This window comes from Mobula hypostoma, chromosome 7 (genome assembly GCF_963921235.1).
Source record: "Mobula hypostoma chromosome 7, sMobHyp1.1, whole genome shotgun sequence".
NCBI classification, from domain to species: Eukaryota; Metazoa; Chordata; class Chondrichthyes; order Myliobatiformes; family Myliobatidae; genus Mobula; species Mobula hypostoma.
This window is the reverse complement of record NC_086103.1, coordinates 135,826,423-135,846,871: the sequence shown is the minus strand read 5'-3', so window position 1 is coordinate 135,846,871 and position 20,449 is coordinate 135,826,423. Positions and strand designations below refer to the sequence as shown.

Sequence of the window (20,449 nt, the reverse complement as noted above, 5' to 3'; positions counted from 1 at the left end):
GAAGCAACTCTTTCAAATCGCAGCTGGACTTAAATGATATTAAATAATATGCCAAATGTGCCCTATTATTTAAGCTCACCATTAAAATGTACCACTATCTCATGGCCGTATTTACGAAAGTAAGAATGTTGGCTGATACGAGGAAATCTGCAGATGCTGGAATTTCAAGCAACACACATAAAAGTTGCTGGTGAATGCAGCAGGCCAGGCAGCCTCTCTAGGAAGAGGTACAGTCAACGTTTCGGGCCGAGACCCTTCGTCAGGACTAACTGAAAGAAGAGCTAGTAAGAGATTTGGGAGGGGGAGGGGGAGATCCAAAATGATAGGAGAAGACAGGAGGGGGAGGGATGGAGCCAAGAGTTGGACAGTTGATTGGCAAAAGGGATATGAGAGGATCATGGGACAGGAGGCCGAAGGAGAAAGAAAAGGAGGAGGGGGGGAAAACAGAGGATGGGCAGTAGAGGAGGCCATGGACAGATCTTTACAGGGGAGGAGGCCTTCTATATATTGGCGAGACCCGATGCAGACTGGGATATCGTTTCGCTGAACACTTACGCTCTGTCCGCCAGAGAAAGCAGGATCTCCCAGTGGCCACACATGTTAATTCCATGTCCCATTCCCATTCTGATATGACTATCCACGGTCTCCTCTACTGTAAAGATGAAGCCACACTCAGGTTGGAGGAACAACACCTTATATTCCGTCTGGGTAGTCTCCAACCTGATGGCATGAACATTGACTTCTCAAGCTTCCGCTAATGCCCCACCTCCCCCTCGTACCCCATCCGTTATTTATTTATATACACACATTCTTTTTTTCTCTCTCCTTTTTCTCCCTCTGTCTCCCTCCCTATACCCCTTGCCCATCCTCTGGCTTTTTCCTCCCCTCCCCCTTTTCTTTCTCCCTAGGCCTCTCGTCCCATGATCCTCTCATATCCCTTTTGCCTATCAACAGTCCAGCTCTTGGCTCCATCCCTCCCCCTCCTGTCTTCTCCTATCATTTTGGATCTCCCCCTCCCCCTCCCACTTTCAAATCCCTTACTAGCTCTTCTTTCAGTTAGTCCTGACGAAGGGTCTCGGCACAAAATGTCGACTGTACCTCTTTCTAAAGATGCTGCCTGGCCCGCTGCGTTCAGCAGCAACTCTTATGAATGTTGGCTGATACTGGTCAGAGAACAAATAACAATAGAACCTTGAACAATATACTCAAGTCACAACAGCAGACCAGAACAAGCCCCACCCCAGAAACTCCTCTATGAACAAGTTGCTGTGCACATTGATAGGGTAGTTAACAAGGCACATGGTGTGTTGGCCTTTGTTAGTTGGGGGATTGGCTTCAAGGGCCATGATGTAATGTTGCAGCTCCACAAAACTCTAATTAGACCATATTATTATATTCAGTTCTGGTCATCTCATTGTAGGAAGGACATGGAATCTTTAGAGAGGATACAGAAGAAATTTACCAGAATCCTGTCCAGATTAAAGAACATGTTTTAACAAGGAGAGGCTGAGCAAAGGACACTGAGAGGTGACTTGATAGAGATGTATAGGATGATAAAGGAGATAGTTAAGAGTGGTCAGCCAGCAATTTTTTCCCAGACTGGAATTGGCTAATACAGGTAGCATATTTTTAAAGTGATTGGAGAAAATATCTGGTGGGGGGGGAGGAGAGAGTTACACACAAAGTGGTGGGTGCTTGGGACACACTGTTGCGGGGGAGGGGGTTGGGGATGATAGAGGCAGATACATTAGGGACATTTATGAGATTCTTACGTATGCGCCTAGATGAAAGAAAACTGGTGGGATAGAAAGATTAAATTGATTTTGGAGTAGCTTAAAAGGTTAGCGTAACATTGTGGGTTGAAGGACATGTATTGTTCTATATACCATTTGACTGAGACTGAAGTTTCACCTCAGCTTTAGCACCTACTTATGCTATTCTAGTTTTCGTTATTATTGAAAGTCTTTAATATCAAGAAGTTTTTTTTTAATTTAAGAAATAAACAATTAAAAATCTTTGTAGAAAAGGAAATCAAACAGTTCAAACATTTTCAATAAATAGAAACACTGCAACAAATTTAAACAATTGAAAATTTGTAACCTATTCATCTATTTCTAATTGTCAATCATGAAAATTCCATTCAAATAAATGCATTCTTGAATCCTGTACAAGGATTAATGTGACCCAGCATCCAACAGTATATACCCCAGTACAGCAAGCATCAGCACCACAGCAATTTCTCTGATCCATTCATTGATAGATTCTGTGTGTTTTGAATTTCTCGGATTCTGTATGGAATCCATTGTTGTGGCACAGACAGGAAACAGCCACATTCATGGCACAGTTTCAAATTTATTGACATTTATAAGAGGAGTTACATCTGGAACTTGCTAATTAATTTCATGAGCGTATCAGTACAAAGCTAAATATTCCAAGAGATTCAAACATGGAAAGAGTAGCATGGAGATTTTTTAAAAATCATGGTTTATTTAATACTTTAAGAATAGATGTTAACAAAAACAGTACTCTAATGCATGCTTACCCAGATATTTAGTCTCTATAATCATATAGATCAATGTAAACATTAAACTATCCTATAATTCACTAAGAAGCACAAGCAATCTTAACAACCATATAATTTGCAAGAAACTCTAAGTTTGCAATTCAACTTTTAAAAAAAATTATAGTATCCTAATTAAAAGATGTTAAAACAGAAGTACAAAGGGCCAGATGAATGATAATCAAGATTGCTTAGGAATGACACAATCAGAACTCAGGTGCCAATACAATTAGATATGAAGTCATACCAGCAAAAAGTTTTCGGAGATGAGTTTGAATGATGGAAGGGTTGGTTGATTGTCCCAGAATTTCCAGTAAATCATCATCACCAATGAAATAAAACCTTGGGAATGTGGAACGTTTTTCCTAGACAGAGGAGTTTAAAGATTTCAGTCTACTTGCATATTAGTAACATTGGATCCAGAAAGACACATATGATGTTATTACATTGTTATATAATATTTTTATATTTGTGTTACATAACATTTTTAGATTTAATGCAACTCTGTGGAGCAATATTAACAAAGATCTTTGGGAGACATGATTAATAATCAGTAGCATGTACTAAATTTTCTTTAGTACAACAGTAAGATATCAGACCTCAAAATAGCTGACATTAACCTCACAAACAATTAACTACAACTAGCAGTCTAAGAACATCTGATCCAATTCCATCATTTTGGATTACTAATATCTATCCTACACTTAAATTTTAAATATTAAATTTTTAATTCTCTTACCTCCAGAAATTCATTGAGTGACTTCTGACATCTTTGCATCTGATCTAATATGGCAATGAGAGAATGTCTTATGCCAGCTCTCACGCAGAGTGAAGTTACTCTGTTGTCCCTCTGAATATCTACCATGATTGATCTTGAGGAATGAAAATATTCAGAATGAATGTTTTAATAACTATTCATGCTTCTTCAATCTTCATTCTATTAACTTTGCATATTAAAATAGTAAATATTTCCTTATATGATTCTGATGTGAAATTCTAAACTACAAGTCAGAATTAATACAAAAGATTCTTCTGGAAATCTTGAACACACATATAATTCTGAAGAACTTTAGCAGCTCAGGCGGCATCCATGATGGGAATAAACAGTCAACATTACTTTAACCTAGACCAAAAAAGTCACTCTGTTTTGTTCATTAAAAACCTCAACATGTGTATTCAGTACACATAAACTAAAATGTATTCATTAAGATAGAAGATAAAGATAAAACTTTATTTATCCTGAAGGAAATTTATTGTTGCAAGGTTGCTCAGTCAGAGATGTATCAATTTTCATAGTATTTTACAATGAAATATAAAACTGACCTGAAATCATCATCAACTCTTTTAAAACGTCCCTGTTCTCTAGGAAGAGCTCCACGGCCAAAGATTGGCTCCAGATAGACCCATTTTCTTTGAATTTGATTTAAGTTATGTAGATATTCATCAAGATCTGCTAATCTGGTTTCCCAAATAGATACCTTGTCCTCAAATCCTTTATAATAGGGAGAGTCCTTAAGAGACTGCAATAAGCACTGGTTATCGCCAACCTGGTTGACAATGTCTTTCCAATCTTTAATCAGTTTGATAGTTGTCTTCTGGCTATCCTGGTAATCTGTCATCAAAAAGACTGATGAAGCCCCCCATACATCCAGCTCCCGTAATGCTTCTCTAATGGATACTTCTCCTTGTGCTCGATTGTTAAGTTCCTGAAAAAATTGCAAAATGTCAATTATTAATAAGTACATTAAGCAAAACGGAGTAATCGAAAAAGTTCAAAATGTCACTGCATTCTCGATACAGTAAAAATATACTTTTTTCTCAGTCTGAGTAAATAGATAACTCTATGTAATTCCTTTGAATTCATAATCAAGCAACTGCATCTTATTAAGAGATTAATGGGGAGAATCATGAATATTTATTTGTGCACTTTGCATTCCTAATATAATGTCAAACACTAAACAACATCAAAGCTTGCACCGGGATCTGGACCAGCTGAAAAAAATGGTCTAAAAATGGCAGATGGTATTTGTATATTTATTCAGAGATTAAGCCTTCCAGCAACACCCAACAACCCTAATTTAACCCTAATCTAATCACAGCACTATTTCTAATGACCAAAAATCACTGTGGAAGAAAACTGGAGGACCCAGAGAAAACATACATTCCACAGGGAGACTCCTTACAGAGGATGGCAGGATTGAACTCTAAACTCCAACACTCTGTCTGAGCTGTAATAGCATTGTGCTAACCACTATGTTACCGCGACATCATTTAATTGCAGACAAGTGTGAGATGTTGCACTTTGGGAGGACAAACTAGGGTAGGACTTGCACAGTGAGCAGTAGGGCACTGAGGAGTGTGGCACAACAGAAGGATCTGGGAATACGTAATTCCTTGAAAGTGGTGTGATGGAGAGATAAGAAAGAGCTTTTGGCACAATGACCTTCATAAATCAGAATATTGAGTACAGAAGTTGGGATGTTACAGTACGTTGGAGTTGTATTAGACATTGATGAGGCCAAATTTGGAGTATTGTGTGCAGTTTTGGTCATCTACCGACAGGAAAGATTGAAAGAGTACAGAGAAAATTTATAAGGACGTTGCCAGGATTTTTGGATCGGAATCATGGGGAAAGGTTGAAAAGGTTAGGAGTTTATTCCCTGGATTGCAGGAGAACGACAGGAGGCTTAATAGACATATGTAAAATTGTGAGGGCTATAGACAAGCAGGCTTTTTCCTTTGTGGTAGATCTACAAGTCATGGGTTAAAGGTGAAAGGTAAAATATTAAAGGGGAACCAGAGGAGGAACTTCTTTACTCAGAGGACAGCCCGAGTGTAAAATAGGCTGCCAGCAGGGGTGATGGATGTGGGATTGATTGCAACATTTAAGAGAAGCTAGATAAGTACATGGATGGCAGGAGTATGGAGAACTATGGTCCAAGTGTGGGCTGATGGGACTATGCAGAAAAACAATTCAGCACGGATTAGGTGGGCCCAAGCACCTTTTTCTGTGCTGTATTGCTCTATTATTCTAATATATTTACATAATTCAAAATACTGATAGTTGCACTCAGAATCAGAGGAAGAACACAACTGTACACCTTTTTTTGCTTTAAGAGCTTATGCAACATCTTAAAATTACACTTGGAAACTATACGGAATATGAATCGCTATCATAATGAGTATTACAAAATGCAATTTAGAATAGAGTGATTTGGTAGCAAACGTTCAACTAAACTAGTATTGAAATTGCAACTTCTTTTAAAATTGCTATTACAATGTACCAGCTATGAAAGTAATTAGTCCTTGCTGTGAAAGGAAGCTGCTTTCATTTATATGGCAATTACTTATGATTTTTGAAAGTTTGTAAAGATTGCATTTTATTTCACCACTGACAATGATACTGTTAAGGCAGTGAATGGGAAGCAATAACAAAAGAAAAAGGAGAAGAGGAGCAGTCCATAGTGGCAATGGGAAAACCAAGACAGCACATGTGAAATAATATCAGAAGATGCCATAAGCATCCAGCAGGTCAGGCAACATCTGTGGAAAGAGAAACAATTAATGTTAAGAGTCCAGGATTTTTTGCATTCAGATCCAATATCCTTTGTTTCCAGCATTTTCTGTTTTTCAAAATGATTCCTGCACTTTATCCTTATAATTCAGTTTTCCAGCACCTGCAGTTTCTTTAATACTTATTTGGTACAGATTAATTGACTGGGGAAAGAGAATAAAAATAATTATTCATCGCGGTGACTGAAAAAGGAAGATGGACCGAAGGATATGTCCATAATGAATAATATAACAGATGAGTAAAATATCACTGAGAAACTTCAATCAAGGAACAAATATGTTCTACAAGCCTAATTTAATCCCCTTACCAATAGCATAATTCTCTTGAATATATTTTTATCAAAATTAATTTTGTTTCTGAATTTAATGGATCCTTTGTTCTAATAAAATTGTCAACGTCAGGAGTAGCACATCTGACATCACGTTCTTACCTGAATTCAAGACACAGCCTGAAATCTTAAGCTTAAAGTTATGGATTGATGTTTCAGTGTAGTATCAAAGGAATGCTACACTGTCAAATAGACAATGTTTCAGCTGTGATAAAAAACCAAGGCGCATTTGAACTTCAGCGAATACAACATATTCAATGTAATTATCAAAAGTGCACAGGAGTTGTTCAAGTGAGCTGGTTAATATTTATCCCGCAATCACAGTTTGTTAAAGAAAATATGGAAATTAACATAATAATGCTACTTGTGGGAGTACGGACCACAAATTGCTGTTGCATATCCTACATTATAACAATGGCTGCACTCTGGTTGTAAAGCACTTATAAACCAAAACCAATGTGTATAGTGGGCAACAGCTTATGCTCAGATACTGCCAATCTTCTGAATCCTAAATAAACTATAATAGGCACAAGTCACTTCAATCATACAAGTTAAAAGTTGAAAGTTACAGAAACATGGAATTCAGAAATTAATTCATTGGTGTCAATCCAGCATTTTCTGGATATGTAAGTTGCCAAAATAAATGAAAATGGTTCCGAAATAAGTATTTCCTGTAAAATCCTGACACCATAGGATTCATGATCACATTCCTGAATGTTTCCTGATTCGACCTGCCACTTCGTAGCATCTCTGAAGGCTATGGGTGAAATTGAAATCTTTCAAACAAGCTGCCTTGGGTAATATCACAAACATTTACAATTTATTCCAAGTCTACAAATGGGACTCAAGCATCCATTTCCATTTGTTCTTTTAGTTGCGCTATACACTGATTGTACACTACTCTGTCTAGGCTCAAAAACAAGCAGTTTCTCAGTGCTTACTCTGGGATGTTTGACCCATCTGTTATATTACTCATTATGGACATATCCTTCAGTCCATCTTTCTTTTTCAGTCACCGCAATGAATAATTATTTTTAATTAGAAATACTGAAAAGCTGAAATGAGATTGTGACAGTAAGACAAAAGGTAATCAATATAAAGAATACATTAAAGTTAAAAGTTCAAAGTAAATTTTATTATCAAAGTATTTACAATGGCATGCAAAAGTTTGGGCACCCCGGTCAAAATTTCTGTTACTGTGAATAGCTAAGCAAGTAAAAGATGAACTGATTTCCAAAAGGCATAAAGTTAGAGATGACACATTTCTTTAATATTTTAAGCAAAATTACTTTTTTATTTCCATCTTTTACAGTTTCAAAATAAAAAAAAGGAAAAGGGCCTGAAGCAAAAGTTTGGGAACCCTGCATGGCAGTACTTAGTAACACCAGCTTTGGCAAGTATCACAGTTTGTAAATGCTTTCTGTAGCCAGCTAAGAGTCTTTCAATTCTTGTTTGGGGGATTTTCGTCCATTCTTCCTTGCAAAAGGCTTCTAGTTCTGTGAGATTCTTGGGCCTTCTTGCATGCACTGCTCTTCTGAGGTCTATCCACAGATTCTCAATGATGTTTAGGTCAGGGGACTGTGAGGGCCATGGCAAAACCTTCAGCTTACGCCTCTTGAGGTAGTCCATTGTGGATTTTGAGGTGTGTTTAGGATCATTATCCAGTTGTAGAAGCCATCCTCTTTCCATCTTCAAACAACAGGAATTCTGCAGATGCTGGAAATTCAAGCAACATACATCAAAGTTGCTGGTGAACGCAGCAGGCCAAGCAGCACCTATAGGAAGAGGTGCAGTCGACGTTTCAGGCCGAGACCCTTCGTCAGGACTAACTGAAGGAAGAGTGAGTAAGGGATTTGAAAGCTGGAGGGGGAGGGGGAGATGCAAAATGATAGGAGAAGACAGGAGGGGCAGGGATAGAGCTGAGAGCTGGACAGGTGATAGGCAAAAGGGGATACGAGAGGATATATGGCTGTGATAGCGAGTTTGAGTCAAAGTGTGGTTGAAAAGTTGAAGAGCCGAAGAAATTACAGATGGGGAGCAGTGAGAGATGGTTTCACTGAACTCCCGTCGAAGAGAGGATCTAAACTTCTTCGGTGTAGGCATCACCGGAAGAGGCTTCGCAGTAGTGAATTTAAACGCAAACAACAGGAATTCTGCAGATGCTGGAAATTCAAGCAACATACATCAAAGTTGCTGGTGAACGCAGCAGGCCAAGCAGCATCTATACTGCAACATATATCCTCTCGTATCCCCTTTTGCCTATCACCTGTCCAGCTCTCAGCTCTATCCCTCCCCCTCCTGTCTTCTCCTATCATTTTGCATCTCCCCCTCCCCCTCCAGCTTTCAAATCCCTTACTCACTCTTCCTTCAGTTAGTCCTGACGAAGGATCTCAGCCTGAAACATCGACTGCACCTCTTCCTATAGATGCTGCTTGGCCTGCTGCGTTCACCAGCAACTTTGATGTATGTTGCTTGAATTTCCAGCATCTGCAGAATTCCTGTTGTTTGCGTTTAAATTCACTACTGCGAAGCCTCTTCCGGTGATGCCTACACCGAAGAAGTTTAGATCCTCTCTTCGACGGGAGTTCAGTGAAACCATCTCTCACTGCTCCCCATCTGTAATTTCTTCGGCTCTTCAACTTTTCGACCACACTTTGACTCAAACTCGCTATCACAGCCATATATCCTCTCGTATCCCCTTTTGTCTATCACCTGTCCAGCTCTCGGCTCTATCCCTCCCCCTCCTGTCTTCTCCTATCATTTTGCATCTCCCCCTCCCCCTCCAGCTTTCAAATCCCTTACTCACTCTTCCTTCAGTTAGTCCTGACGAAGGGTCTCGGCCTGAAACGTCGACTGCACCTCTTCCTATAGATGCTGCTTGGCCTGCTGCGTTCACCAGCAACTTTGATGTATGTTGCTCTTTCCATCTTCGGCTTTTTTACAGACAGTGTGATGTTTGCTTCCAGAACTTGCTGGTATTTAATTGAATTCATTCTTTCCTCTACCAGTAAATGTTCCCTGTGCCACTGGCTGCAACACAAGGCCAAAGCATGATCGATCCACCCCCGTGCTTAACAGTTGGAGAGGGGTTCTTTTCATGAAACTCTGCACCCTTTTTTCTCCAAACATACCTTTGCTCATTGCGGCCAGAAAGTTCTATTTTAACTTCATCAGTCCACAGGACTTGTTTCCAGAATGCATCAGGCTTGTTTGGATGTTCCTTTGAACCTTTTGAATAGAACTTCTTGGCTGCAATGAGCAAAGGTATGTTTGGAGAAAAATTGAAAAATGAAGATTATGGCATAATTCAGCAAAAGTAGGATTCACTAGCAATATTTTGATTATATACATTTATGTAAAAGTAAAGAGTTTGAAAGCACAATAATATTTCTCCCCATATAAACATATTATCAAATGTTTCATACTTTTAAAAGTATGCATTGCAGTTTAGAACAATATCCAGCCTTTTTAAGGTTAATTATTTTGCAAAGGCCAGCTGGTGGCGCAATGGCATCAGCGCCGGACTCTGGACCAAAGACTCCCGAGTTTGAATCCAAGTTGGGCCACCCCCTGAGCATGCTTTCCATCTGCGCTGGGTTGAGTGTTGAGTTAGCCACTCGGCCTCATAAAAATAAGTGTCGAGTCAGGACGTTCATATCATGACCCGGTTAATCCGAAAGGAGACCGATCTTGACACCACATGCCAGACAAGAATGGCTGACTGTCTGGTGCGACACGAAAAAAAAAATAAATTTGCAAAGTACGTACTATATTTCAGAAGAAGTATAAATCGAAAAAGTAGAAAATGGTGTTTGGTTCAAGTTCTATTTAAGCTCGAAACTACACTGAGCTCCTCATGAATGTGTGATGTGAAATTATATGAATGCTCTATTATTTTACAATTAACAGTGAAATCCATTTAAGTCATTACCTTTAGTTCTAAAGATTTTGCCACCAAAACATCTGCCACTTTCAATAGGTCTCCAAATTGCAATTGTTCTAACGTGGTGCCTCTGGGCATGCCTATCAGGTGAAACATATCCAGCCAATGATCCTGGGAAAGATGTTCTCCACGGACATACTTCAGAACAGGCACAACGATCTGTGATAGAAAAGAAAAACTAAGATTTTTTTAAAATTCTTCTGATCCAAATCATAGCAGCAATTTTATTTCCGAAGAGTGCTATACAACGTTGAAGGAGTACTACTGTTTTTCAAAAATAAATATGGGAAACATAGAAAAAAATCTATAATTGATTAATGTTTTCAGTTTACAGTGTTCTTAGCCTACAGTTACAAAAAGCTGATGAAACTTCATGAAAAACAATATAATTAATATCTGAAAAGCTTAGTGATTATTACTGCTACTACTATAAGGGATCCTTAGCTCTGGGTAAAAAGAAAGGTTCAGCATGACACCATTAAAGTCAGCCAAATTCAGGCAAGTCTAGTTAAATACAGAAAAAAAAAATCAACTCTAATAATGTACTTCTGACATAATATTAAAATAATCTGATTGCCACATGGCACTTTTCCTCAACTCAAACTAGCTCAAGTACTCCATACACACATATTTTTTTAAAAATCGAGATGGTCCAACCTCTATTATATAGTGGAGAGAATACTACTTGTAGAAAAGGTACAGTGATCCCATTTGTCTCACTTGAACTTCTCTGGGGTAAAAGGTTAATTTCTAAGATCTGCTCTTTTACCTGGATACGTAGTAAAATCATTAGTCATACAGCAATGTACCTTGTACTTATCAACATCCTTCTGCAATTTGACAGTCACTGTTGTTTGTTCGTTTCTCTTTCTCAGCTTGTCATGCCACATCAATAAAAATTCCTCAAATATGTAAGACTTATTCCTATGAAAATTAATATGCAGTGTGTTAAAGAAATCAGACAAATTTGTTTAATACCTTACTTCATAAAACAACTAATGTCACACAGTATATTAAGGAGGAAAATAATATCTCATTAAGATGATTCTCAGATAGGAACAGATTTACCCTTTCTTTACTTACAGCACTGAAATCCATCTAGCTGTTATCCATTGCAGCAAACTGTACTTTACTGCTGTGCACAAATTGGCAATGCAATAAGATACTTCTCTGAAAATTACTAAACTGTACACCTTCACAGAAGAAAGAGACAGTATGGTTTTATGACCTTAAATCAAGCTCCATTCTTTACTTTTTAGATTTACTCCTATTTGGAAATGTAGTACCTAATTTTCAAAACAACTAATCCTAAGAAATCTAAATCACTAAACTGAATAACTCTTAAAATTAGATAAACTGATTTGAACATTAACTAAGGGGACAATATCACTCAACAAAAAGCGTTCAAATTTGGAGATTTAACTTTCAGAAGGAGTGGTAAGTTGTCATCAAAGGAACCATTTTGGCTGCTTCAGCTGTCTTGACAGCAAATACCAGATATGGTTTTGTTCTTCTCTATCATTCAATGACTCCTAAATGGGAGTATTGTTATAAGTATTAGTCGTATAAGTTGCATTGGTATAAGTATTGCTTCTTTCAACAGAGATATTTTAAGAAAGCATTATCTGATTGGCAGAAAAGAACAAAGAGCAGGAATTGAAATTTATCGTCAGGGTTAATTTATTTTTGATAGTTACGTGCCCAGTGGATTTTATATGTACCAATATATTATTTGATACTAGATGACAGAGGGCACACATCAATCCTCTACAACAGCTTGAATAACTTCATGATCTTACTGCCTAACCTACTTATTACAATAGCACTATAAATATGCAAAAGGTTTTAAGGGAAAACAAAATTAAAGCATGAAGAAACAAATCTACAAAATATCCAGAACTTGTAGAAAACTCCTGGGTACAGAAAATACATCATACAAATATTATTATTTGTGACAACTGCAGTAAGTTACCTAAAGGAGATCCAGTCCTCATTTACCATACTTTGTAATCCATTCGTAAAATCCTCATATAATGACCACATATTTTCATAATGTTCAAGATCCTTATGAAGCCTCTCTGCCAACTCGAATTCTGGTTCTCCTACTTTAAAGTGGCGACAGTCTTCTCTGAAAGAATTAGAGATAACTAGCAGTATAAAAAAAGATAATTAGCAATCTGTTTTAGTAGCCATATAGACCAGGAAGATTTGACTGTAGTGTTGGCTAATTTACCAGTAGGTCACCTAAAGCAACAAGGATAGGATTGCCTGGCCTGCTACAACACAAAAAAATGGACAGTTATGCACATTTAGGGTTATTGAATCATTTTGTTAGTGAATTAAGGAAAGAGAGAGACAAGTTATAACTAATGTTAAGCAACTTATACTGCACTCATTAATTACATCAAAAATGCCCAATCATTTTGTTTATGAGTTACTTTAACATATACTATAAAATCTATTATTTTTGGCTACCATTTCCCTTATCTCAAATTGACCACATAAAACATCATAATATTCAGACTACACACAAGACTGCAGAAGCTGGAATCTGGAGCAACAGACAAAATGCTGCAGTAACTCAGTAGATCGGGCAGCATCTATGTAAGGAAATGGACTGGCAATGTTTCAGGTCAAGACTCTTTATCTGGAGTGACAGGCAGAGGAAAGGTAACCAGCATAAAACTAAAGAGGGAAGGGTGCAGCAACTTCTGACAGGCAATAAATAGATGGATCCAGGTGAGGGGAGTAAAAGGCAGATCAAGCAGGAGAGTGTAGGAAAAGCATCAGAAGCTGAGAGTTTGTAAGTAAAGGGAGAGGGGATTGGCTCAGTACAGGAATGGCAGATTGATTACATTTGTTCACTATGGTTGACTTCTATTCAGGTCTTCTAATGGCATTCCTTGGACAAAGACTGATTAGGATCATACACTGGAGGGAGTGCAGAGTTAATTAGCCAATATGGAGACCTCCAGGAGATACGATCAGATAATGAATCTCATTTTTCAGGACAAGTTGTGAAAGACTAGGTTGCCAGTAAAGACACTCATTGGGTGTATCACATATGCTGTTACCCCCCAAGTATCAGGGTTGGTCAAGAAATGAACTTCTGAAAAAGATACACTTGTTCATTAAAACCAACTCAAACCTTACAGAGATGTCTGACTGTACTATTCCAAGCCTTCTACAATCTGAATAACAGACAGTTAACCCAAGTATCATCCCTGACTAGGATGATCAAATGTACCCTGGAAACGGAGGAGGAAACAGGCACTGAACAAAGAGCTCCCAAGCTAGGAGGAAAAGTATGGGTACATATTCCAAATGCAAGGGGGCAGTGCAGTTTATTTTAGTTTATTGGATGCTATGGTAGCCTAGTGGTTAGTGCAATGCTATTTCACAGCTCAGAGTTCAGGTCTGGCGCCTCCCCACAGAATGCATGGGTTTTCCCTAGGTGTTTCGGTTTCCTCCTACAGTCCAAAGATGTACTGGGTAGGTTAATTGGTCATTGTAAATTGTCCTATGATTAGGTTAATCAGAGTTGTGGGACTGCTATGGGGAGTGTGGTTCAAAGGGCCAGAAGGGCCTACTCCACACTGTATCGCTAAATAAGATAACTTTTTAAATAAATAAATAAATAAATAAATAAATGGGATTCTAATTATAATCCCACTGCTTAAGTACTTGTGTACCAATGAGAAATCAAGGGGTAGAGTGTAAGAAAACAGCAAAATGTGATTCCTTTTCAGTATATGCTAAAACAAAATGGAAGTCTGTAGGAAAAAATGGTGTTAGCCTGGAGTGGGATTGTACTAAAAATATCTTAATATTACTATTGGTAGCAACATTTAGATAGATGCCTTGAAGTGCACATTTCCAAATGTCCTATCTCATATAATAGAAATCTATAGAATAAGACAATTTTAAAAATTAAGTGAAGTTCTTGAAACTGGGTTCCTCTAATTTTATAGCTTGTTCATGACACCTTTATCTATGCAAGCTTGAGGTTAGACTTTTTTTTCACTAAAACATCAGAAATCTTAGCATCATGTGGTGAGCACTTAATTTTGCAACATTTCTTGATTCATAAAAACATACATCAACTTCTTTCTGGTTGTCTCCAGCTCATCAAATTCAGCTCTTTTCTCCTTTATGCATTCAACACATTTATTGAGAATTTCCCTTGTTCCACTGTCAACAATGTCATCACTTGGCTTTAACTGATTCCAGCGAGCTTCAAACTTTTCCAGCTTTTGGACGTACATCTTTACTTGAGATTCGACATTTGCTTTCATAATTTCAATCTAAGAGAGTAAATAAAACAAGCTCAAAACTGCAGGAAATACACTTGAATTCTTTTATCTGAATACAGTGGATTCTGGTTAATTGAATCATTAGTTAATCAGGGCAGCCGTTTATTCGGGATGCTATACTGCTTAATTGGGACAGGAAACTGTTGCTCCTGTTTCTAATTGGTGTCAGTCATGTGCACTTGTGTGGCTATTACACATTATACCGTGCTTAGAGCGAAAAGATTTTAAATGCATCAGTTGCATGTGTTTGTTCAAAAATCGATGACATTTGTCACTGATAGTTGCTAAGAAATAAGCAGTAAGAAAATTCAGAACTGTTTTGCTCACTGTAGTTTCAAGGATTCAGGCTTGGAGATGCCAGAAGTGGCCAGGAGTGAAAATGAAATGACTTCACTACTTCAACAAGTCAGGAAATATGAAGAATTTGAAGGTATCAACAATAATCTTGAATGTTAGAATGAAAATGAAGATTTGGAGGATGCAATCATCCAACCATTGTATTAAGGCAGTCCATTAACTACACCAGGTGTCTGCATTTTGTTTATTTACACAGCAGTATACATCAGATGAATTCCTCTTACATTAATTATTAGGAACTAGAATACAGTTTTATAGTACAGTAGTAGTATTGGTAGTGTTCTAATTTGTTTTGTTTTTGACTTAAATACACAATCTGTTACTCAGTTAAATAGTAGTCTGTCTTTTTAAACTTATTTAACTATTTCCACAGAACTTCAGCTAATTGGGTCAGCTGCTTAATTAAACAGAATCCACTGTATTTAGATTCAAACAAGGCAATAAAAGTGAAAGAAATCAAAATAAGGATACATAATTAAACAATAATAATAAATATCATTAAGATTATCATTTACTTTTGAGTTTAACTACACTGGAAATCAGATTCCTCATATAGAATCCAGGAAATGTACCAAAGTAAATTAGAGTATTCATTTCCACTCTCCTATGATTGCATAATAATGCCCTGTTGATCATTCTGCCTTCTTTCCAGTAGGTGGCAAATTTGCCAATCCTTAAGGTCATTAAGTCCAAACTCTATGTGACTTGACGTTCCAAATGGAGTTGAGGATGAATTCATTGTATTGTATTCTCTAAGGCATTACTAACCCAAATTGTTTGTCCTGGAATTGCATAACTTTTGGGTTTGGCTCAGCTGCTGCTCACAGTGCTTTGAACTTTTGCAGAATGCAAAGGTATAAAGAGAAAACTAACCTATCTTCAACGATTACCTTAACATTTCCCTTCTCTTCATTGCTAATAGAATCCCTGGCAAGTTGTTAGCTACAAACTATTTAATTTCTGTGTAATTTTTGTTCATTAAGCCTGATTTATACTTCTGCGTCAAATCTACGCCATACCTACACTGTACCCTATGCCATATAGGGTGACGTGCACCTCCCCAAAAAAGTAACTCGCGTCGCGGTGATGCAGACCGCAACAACTGTGATTGGTCCGCTTGGTAGCATCGCATTTCCTCCTACACATTTCCGGTTGCTTTTCTCCACCATGTCTGTACACTGATGCGAAATAAATGGTTGGAGATGATGAACCAAATTGTCAAATCTACCTGCCAACATCCGAAAATATTTGAAATGCACTTACCTGTCCATGTCTCTCACGAAGAAACTCAACACAGTGGCATAGAAACCCCACCACCAACTAGCGTTTTGGCGGTGAATTGCAGAGTGACGCAGACACAACAACTAATGCTTGCTACGCTGTTGGGCTACGCAAAATCTTTATGTTACATCTCCGTCTAAATGTGCAATCATAGTAATTTCTAATAATTTATAATAAATAACAATCAATGTAATATAGAGTACACTCAAATCCGCGTGAGTTAATCAGTCTGATGCCCTGGTGGAAGAAGCTGTCCCAGAGCCTGTTGGTGCTGGCTTTTATGCTACAGTACTGTTCCCGGATGGTAACAGCTGGAATAGATTGTGGTTGAGATGACTCAGGTCTCCCATGATCCTTCGGGGCCCTTTTTACACACCTGTCCTTGTAAATGTCCTGAATCATGGGAACAACTACAGGTACACTATGCTGTCCGCACCACTCTCTGCAGAGTCCTGTGATCGAGGGAGGTACAGTTCCCATACCAGGCAGCGATGCAGCCAGTCAGGATGTTCTCAATTGTCCCCCTGTCAAAAGTTCTTAGGATTTGGGGGCCCATACCAAACTTCCTCAACCACCTGAGATGAAAGAGACGCTGTTGTACCTTTTCACCACACCGCTGATGTGCATAGACCACGTGAGGTCCTCGGTGATGTGGATGCCGAGGAACTTGAAGCTGTTTACTCTCTCAACCCCAGATCCATTGATGTCAATAGGGATTAGCCTGTCTCCATTCCTCCTGTAATCCACAACCAGCTCCTTTGTTTTTGCAAAATTGAGGGAGATGCTGTATTCTTGACACCACTGTGTCAGAGATGACTTCTTCCCTGTACCCACCTCGTTATTGTTTGAGATAAGGCCAATCAACGTAGTGTCGTCAGCAAATTTAATTAGCAAATTAGAGCTGTGGGTGGCGACACAGTCATGGGTATGCAGGGAGTAAAGGAGGGGGCTCAGTACACAGTCCTGAGGGGCTCTTGTATTGAGAGTCAGAGAGATAGAGGTGAGGGAGCCCACTCTTACCACCTGCTGGCGATCTGTCAAGAAGTCCAGGCAGGGTCAAGACCAAGGTTTCTGAGCTCCTTGTCAAGCCTGGATAGAACTAAGGTGTTGAATGCTGAACTGTAGTCCAAGAACAGCATTCTTACATAAGCATTCTTCGGCATTGCAGTATCAAATTTAGTTAGATATTAGACTCTTATGAGCATGCTATTCGGTGCCTTCTTAAAAGGTTTCACTGAACAAACCAACAAATTGCTATCATACTTTGATAACATGCAGGTCCACATGCAGTGGATGCTCACTCATTAGATACATTTATTACATCCTATGCACCAAGTAAGGATGCTTAATTTGCTTCATTTCTTACTCTGTCCCTCACTGCAGTACGAAAGGTTGCTATTCATGCTATCACTACAAGAGGAGTCAGGTCACTTGTCTGAGTGCTACTGGTACCAAGTAACCCAGTACTACCCGTCGCATGGTCGGGTGGTCGTGACTAAACCGGCTCCCCCACCAGGCTTGCCTGGTGAGGAGGGTGGCTAGGCACCCTGAAGGACGAAAAACAAGACCTGTCAAAGGGTTGATGAACCCTCGTGTAGGGTCAACGGCCATCTAGCAAACATATGCCATAAAGCGCGGAAAGGGCATCCCTTGCATCGAAGCTTGGTCTGGCCATTCAGTGCAACAGAACTTCCCCCAGCAGTCTTGGACCCCACCATGCTGCTGGATCCGGGAGGGGATGTCGAGATGGTGGGTCTGGACCTGTGCAACACCCTACTCTTCTAAAATCCACTCACACACATGCTGTTTCTTTCTGAGGAGTGGGGTACCACCCCACTAACTGACTGTAAGGAACCATCATCATCATATGGGATGGATAGCCAGAGACAGAGAGAGTCAAGAATCACTCTAACAAATATCAACAAAGGACAAATCAGCTTTATTATATTCATCATTGCCTTTCAGAAACTCACCACCTCCATTATCACCAGAAACAAAAATAAACAGCAGCCAAATAAACAATGTCGTTTTGATGTATAGACCACACTATATCTGACAGCAAATATTGACAAAGAACTCTCAGCATGCTTAAAGTCGATACTTCAGATTTCAGTTGCCAACAAAAAGACCAGTCATGACGAGAGGTTATATTGTTTACAATACACCAACTTAACAGAGCTTTTGGGCTCCCATTTATTATATTATTAGGGGCTAACCTCCTTTACCGCTGAGCCATTAAGAACTTATCAGCATGTAACAAAACAGCAGTACAGCATAATGGGAATTGTATGATCTAGCAAAATCAACAACAGTAGTGTTAGCATACATATAATTATTCTCCTCCTGCAAACATATACTGACAAGTACAGTATGAATTACATGCTTTCTTTCCTCTGCACTTGGAGTCATAGACCACAGCAACAGGCTCCTCAGCCCAACTGCTCCATGCTTTCTCATATTCCCCCTCTAATCTACCCCAAATTGCCCATGTTTTGTCCATATTCCTCTAAGCCTTTCCTATCCATGTATTTTTAAATATTGTTAATGTGCGTACTTGCTTCAATCACTTTCTTTAGCAGCTTATTCCATATACTGACCAACCTCTAAGTAAAAAGTTGCACCCTTGGGTTCCTATTAAATCTTTTCCTTTTCACCTTAAACCTACAGCCATTAGTCCTTCATTGCCTACCCCTGGGAAAAAGACTATAAACATGACCTCATCCATATCCCTCATGATTTAATATATTTGTACACGGTAACCCCTCATTCTCCTATATTCCAATGAAAAAAAAAATCTCCATCTGCTCAATTTCTCTCCATAACTCAGTCCTTTGAGTCCCAGCAATGCTCTCATAAATCTCCTCGGCACTCCTTACAATTCAACATTTTTCCTATAGCAAGGTGACCAAAACTGAACACCATATGCAAATACAACCAATACCTTGTACAACTGTAGCATAATATCACAGCATCCATATTCAGTGCTTTGACTGATGACAATTCACAAGATAAAACACAAAGAAAATACAGTTCTCATCCTCTTTATTTCCTAACAAAATCAGAAAGAAGCCTGCACTGAATAAATCTTTATAGTCCCTCATTCAGCATTCTGTAGCAACAATTTCCTCATTAAAATCCACAATCTACAATTTCCACAAACATGTATTTTCTTTTCCATGCTCAGATGTTACAGCAACATACTTGTACACTTCAACTTATCTCTGCCACTGAGTTTGGTCTCATCTATATGAGAAACATCAAAAACACAATGGATGATAGCTTCGTGAACATTCACGATCAACCTTCAAGCATGTCATTGAGTTTCACGGTGCTTGACACTTTAATTCTCTGTCCCAAATACCTAGAATTCTCTGTCCCTAGAAACATAGCTTCCTACATTTTTCTGTTGAAGTTCAATGCAATACAAAGCAATAGAATATTATTCTTGACTCAGCATTTTGGAATCTTTCCAACTAACATACAGTTCAACAGTTCAGCTAATAATTCTCTAATCCATCGTTTTCCTTTGTTCTACTACTACCACCATTTTTCTTAGTACCATCATCCCTTTGGTCCATTAAACTCTCCTGCATTCCACATTTTCACAAACTCTCCCCATTGTTCTTCCTTCCTCTTCCCCTACCTTTGAGTGATAAAACTTGTAGATTTCTAATAGCTTCTAATTCTGGTTAAAGTTCATTAGCCTGAAACATTACCCTATTTAGTTCCTATATTTGCTCCCTGATTTGCTGAGTATTTTCAACATGTCCCATTTTATTTCAGATTGCTAGCTCTGAAGTACTTAGCTTCATTGAGCATACATTAGTCTTACCTGTTCATTCACCATAAGCTGATGGCTCTCCATCATTAATTGAAATTTGTCCCATTTTGCTTGTAGACTACTAAGAGTCTCAAGACCACCGCCTGCTACAGAGCGCAGCAACTTATTTTTATCTTCAGCATCTTGAAACAGTGGTAAAATCTAACAGAAATTGTAGAATTCAAGATAATTATTAGTGATGCAAACAATAAATGTAGCACAAACTATGGATAAATTATAAATCAGTTCTATGCCAATTCTATTTTGTTGACT

At 38.5% G+C, this 20,449-nt stretch overlaps 1 protein-coding gene across 5 annotated transcripts in view; it reads right to left on the bottom strand.

Moving 5' to 3' along the window:
• The window catches only part of dync2h1 (dynein cytoplasmic 2 heavy chain 1), a 493,185-nt gene that overhangs the window by 370,992 nt on the left and 101,744 nt on the right, over window positions 1–20,449 (bottom strand). For all 5 annotated transcript variants that reach the window (XM_063054085.1, XM_063054084.1, XM_063054086.1 and 2 more), the window contains exons 23-30: window positions 20,189–20,338; window positions 14,504–14,709; window positions 12,378–12,533; window positions 11,215–11,329; window positions 10,394–10,564; window positions 3,884–4,266; window positions 3,300–3,432; window positions 2,808–2,925 (exon numbers count right to left, since the gene is read on the bottom strand). In XM_063054085.1, the coding sequence (XP_062910155.1) occupies window positions 2,808–2,925; window positions 3,300–3,432; window positions 3,884–4,266; window positions 10,394–10,564; window positions 11,215–11,329; window positions 12,378–12,533; window positions 14,504–14,709; window positions 20,189–20,338 (1,432 nt within the window). The remainder of the gene's footprint in view (window positions 1–2,807; window positions 2,926–3,299; window positions 3,433–3,883; window positions 4,267–10,393; window positions 10,565–11,214; window positions 11,330–12,377; window positions 12,534–14,503; window positions 14,710–20,188; window positions 20,339–20,449) is intronic.